This window comes from Apis dorsata, unplaced genomic scaffold, assembly GCF_000469605.1.
Source record: "Apis dorsata unplaced genomic scaffold, Apis dorsata 1.3 scaffold_265, whole genome shotgun sequence".
NCBI classification, from domain to species: Eukaryota; Metazoa; Arthropoda; class Insecta; order Hymenoptera; family Apidae; genus Apis; species Apis dorsata.
In genome coordinates this window covers 1-4,340 of record NW_006263543.1, presented here as the reverse complement: position 1 = coordinate 4,340, position 4,340 = coordinate 1, and the positions used below count along the sequence as shown (strand labels likewise).

The 4,340-nt window shown below is 23.3% G+C and overlaps 1 protein-coding gene across 3 annotated transcripts in view; it reads right to left on the bottom strand.

The window, feature by feature from the left end:
- LOC102679375 overlaps positions 1–1,846 on the bottom strand; it is a 7,363-nt gene extending 5,517 nt beyond the window's left edge. Inside the window, exons 1-2 of one of the 3 annotated variants that reach the window (XM_006616445.2) lie at positions 1,694–1,824; positions 644–736 (exon numbers count right to left, since the gene is read on the bottom strand). In XM_006616445.2, coding sequence (XP_006616508.1) covers positions 644–701 — 58 coding nt within the window. In that variant the 5' untranslated portion in view covers positions 702–736; positions 1,694–1,824. Of the gene's footprint in view, positions 1–643; positions 1,096–1,693 lie in introns of those variants that run through there. The other 2 variants (XM_006616446.2, XM_031510859.1) reach the window with 2 other exon arrangements.
- Positions 1,847–4,340: the final 2,494 nt, after the last annotated feature.

Here is a 4,340-nt window from a genome sequence, read left to right as displayed (position 1 = left end):
TAAAATTATTATATAAAGTTAAATGAAATAATGATTTATAATAAGTTTTTTTCACTTTTTTACTCAATACGAATCGAAAATATATATTAATAATCATTTGATCATAATTTTTATTTTGAAATTTTTAGAATTTTAATGTGATTAAGCTTAAAAAATTTTGATTTTTATATAAAAAAAGATTAATAATTACATATTCTTACATATTTTACTCATATTTTTTATTTGAGATCGATATATAAATAATTTCTATCTTAGGAGCAAAAAAACTTTGCTAAATTACATTACTACATTAATATATTCATATTTTTAAAATAAAATATTTCATATTTTAAAATTCTATATTTTGAATTTTTTATATTTTATAAATTTTTATAATAAAGTTTTATATTTTATTTTAAATTTTAAATATTACAAAAAAGAAAATCAATTTATATTATATACTTATAAAATTAAAGTTTTCTATTCTATAGAAAAAAAAATCAGATTCAACACAAATACTTTTATTACAAAACAAAATAATCATTCTGGAACAAAAATATATCTCTTAGCAATAAAAGCAAAAAATCGGTACAAAACAACACAAATTCGTTCACTTATAGCAAATATTATCGATGCACTGCACTTTTTGAAAAAAAACACTGACCTGTAAAGTCCACTTCTTTTTCTGAATATCGATGTTTTTGCTCATTTTTTTCCCTCATTTTCGTCTAGAGGAATAACAGAATCGATTCTTTCACTTAAAATATATCTATCATGGAATGTACTATAAAATAATCAACATTCTTCTGAAAATATCACGTTGCCATAGATCACTCGTATAAGCGTTACTGATATAAGCCTCGTATATGAGATGATTAAACGCAATATCACGCAAAAATATAATTTGATATAAATAATGTATACAAAATTATCACTTCGTTATTTGATCGTTCTAGTTGCGTGCATTGCAAAGAAATGAAAGAAATAAGTTTCTAGCGCACATCTTAGGAGAAAGGTAGTCTCCTACTTTTCATTCGCTCCTTCCTTCTCTTGGATGCAATCCAAATATATATATAAACATCGTAATAGTGTATGTGTGTATATATAAATGTATGTGTAGGATCTGAAGGACCTTGTAGAAAATCGAACATCAAGTTCTTTATTATAAGAGAATTTTTTTTTTATTACGTATTAAAAATATTTTATTCAAAATTGAATGCCATATTTTTCATTATGATTAGATTTTTACAATTTCGGATAAATTTTTGTTTGTTTAAAATTTATATTATGGTTTTACATGAAATTTGTGATCTACAATTTATGCGTAACTTTATTTGATTTTTAATACTCATATGTTTTCTAATAATTTAATTACATTTTAAATCACTTTCGTGTTATATATTATCTAATAATTTATAAATATAAATTGTATTAAATATATTTATAAATATTATATTAATAATAGATTAATGATAAAATATAAATATAAATATCATAATGATATTTTTTAAAAATATTTAATACAATGACACAGTTTAAATTCATTTAATTTAGACAATTATAATTTTTTTCAAACAAAATTTATAATAGCGAAATTTGCATGGTTACCGATAAAATGGATGAAGTTATCGATAGAGTGAATTCCCTAGTTGATGAAAATAAATCTTAAATGAACATTTTATACGAAAAAAAAGAAAAAGTGTTTTACTCTTACTTTTCTATCAACTCTATATGTACGCGGAACTTGTCGTATAATGTTCGTTGGTGAAAGTAGCTACTACTGTATTTTCGACATCGTTTTGACATTCTACACGTATAATATTATTGTAAACTACAGACAACATATGGCCATAAACGATATATAGAATAGACGCGACATGCAACACTTATTTTTAAGATTTCAAAAATTATTTAACTCTTTTATCATTTTTGGATTACATGCGATATTATCGATTAAGTGCATTATATAACCATAAATGAAGTATATAATAAAGATTAAATTTATACAAACTTAATATATTATAAATTTATTATTTATTCAATATAATAATAAAATATTTACGATTTTATGAAAAGAAAATAATAAAGTTAATTATATATTGGAATTCTTTCTTGAACACATAAATTTTGCAGAGCAAATATAGATAAGAAGAATAAATAGTAGAAGAAAGATATAGATGGAGTAAAAATATAGAAATCAGCACCATCTTTAGAGTTTTGTATGAAATTAATATAGACAATTAGAAGAATAGAAATACAATAAAAATTAACCATTAGCGCTATCTCTTGAGTGTCTCAAAATTTCTTTAAAGATAAAATAGGATAAGAAATGAAGTTTAGCGCCAAAACAATATATTATCGACAGAATAAGCTAAATCGTCTAAGTTTTTAAATTTTAAACAACAAACACAAACTTGTATTCATAAAAATAATTTAAAACTCTTATTTTATTAGTATGATATATCTTTCATCTTATAAAAAATATCATTAAAAAATATTTTTCATTTATATAGAATGAATAAAATATCTAATAACATTTCTATCTTTATATTTTTATTATATCTTAATAACTATATTAAATATTACTTTAAGAAGGCAATAAAATAAAAATGTAAAATATTTATGATCATATTGAATAAAAGATTTGATATTTTTAATTAATAATATTGTAGATTATTTTGTAATGTTTAGTAATATATTTATAACATTATAAAACTTGACCATCATATAAATCTTTTATTCTAATAAAAAAGATCATTGAAAAAGTAAAACATAAAAAATAGGATACTAACACATTTTGAATAGCTCCAAAATATCAAAAATTAAAAGTTGAGGATCTTATATGACACGTTTTGCTGATTATAACAATAAGTAATTGCATTTGTAGGCAAAGAAACTAAGCGTAAACAATATGTATAGATATAAATATAATATTAAACAGTAAAAAATTGATAAGAACATGAAGTAAGTTGCATTTATATTGCATATATATGTCAATCATGACACATGAATATATCTTCTTTTGTTAACTTAACTAAATTAAATATTTTGAAGCTTGTTATATAATGTTATTAGATTTAATGTTTCTTATAAATAATGAGATGTATCATTTTGACAGGTAAATAAACAACAGCAGGCGAGCTTTGGAAAAACCATGTATTATAGAATAATAATAGATTACATTGTTCATGGTAATAATGATATAATAAACCAGAATATACCTGACAATAATAATAAGAATCTAAAATAACACGAATACTGAATACATATTATTAACAATAATGAGAGGAGGGACTTTGGGGATGTTTGGCAAAGGAAGGGGCCAAGCCGCTCAGAATTGTATTCGAAATAAAAGAAAAAAGAAGAGAAGACGAGAAAGAAGTAAATAAAGTTTCTTAGATAAAATTAATAAGATTTTCTGATTAAACGTAACATCTTTGACACGTTTAGTCATTTGAGCATTTTAAAATAAAAATTGACTAAATAACTCGACGCAAAACGATTTCAGTTACGTTTGACATCCGCTCCTCTTATCGTATGCAAAAAAAATTATGTATTTGTGAATTAATAGAACAAGACAAAAAAAAATTAAAACAAAAAAAATTAAAAAAAGAAAACGAAATATAATGACAGGAATGACAATTGGCTGCATTTAAGACTTACTGCTAAAGTAATTACGACAAATTGCTAATGAGCAATTTATACGATCGTTTAAAAAAAACAACGCATTTATGGCGCTGATTCATATAAAATGTAAATTTTTTTTTCTTTTTCGAAAAATAATAAAATAGATGATTTGCTCGCATTCTCTCCGATTAAACATGAAACCCGTAACGTTTTGTCTTGTCTAACGTGCTGTCATATAAAATAAGGAAAAAACCTTTTCATATGTATAAGTATATATATATATATGTTGAGTGTGCGTGTATATATTTGTAATATGCATAATGCACGCACCACGACGTTTTTATATTTGTTTGTAGCACGTGACAGTTTTTACGTGTCAAATTATTGATTATTATATTTTTCAAGCCGAAGATGATAGAAGAACAAAGAAAAACAAAAAAAAATTAACAAACAGATCGAGCACTTTTTTTTCCACTCGAGAGCCAGCTCGTTTTAGGAATTCTACTTTGTTTCCAGACTTCTGGAAATCATTAATTGCACCCTGGTCTTGCGGATTGGTCCTTTCCCATCAGTGCCACGATAATCAAACTTATTATTTGTGTATCACGAGCTGAGATCTTATTGTTAGTCTTACTAACAAAACCACCTCAAATATACTAAAAAAATACGGACAATGTCTAGATATTTAAAAAATTTTTTTTTGATATTAAAAAAAAAAAAAAAAAAAAAATCGG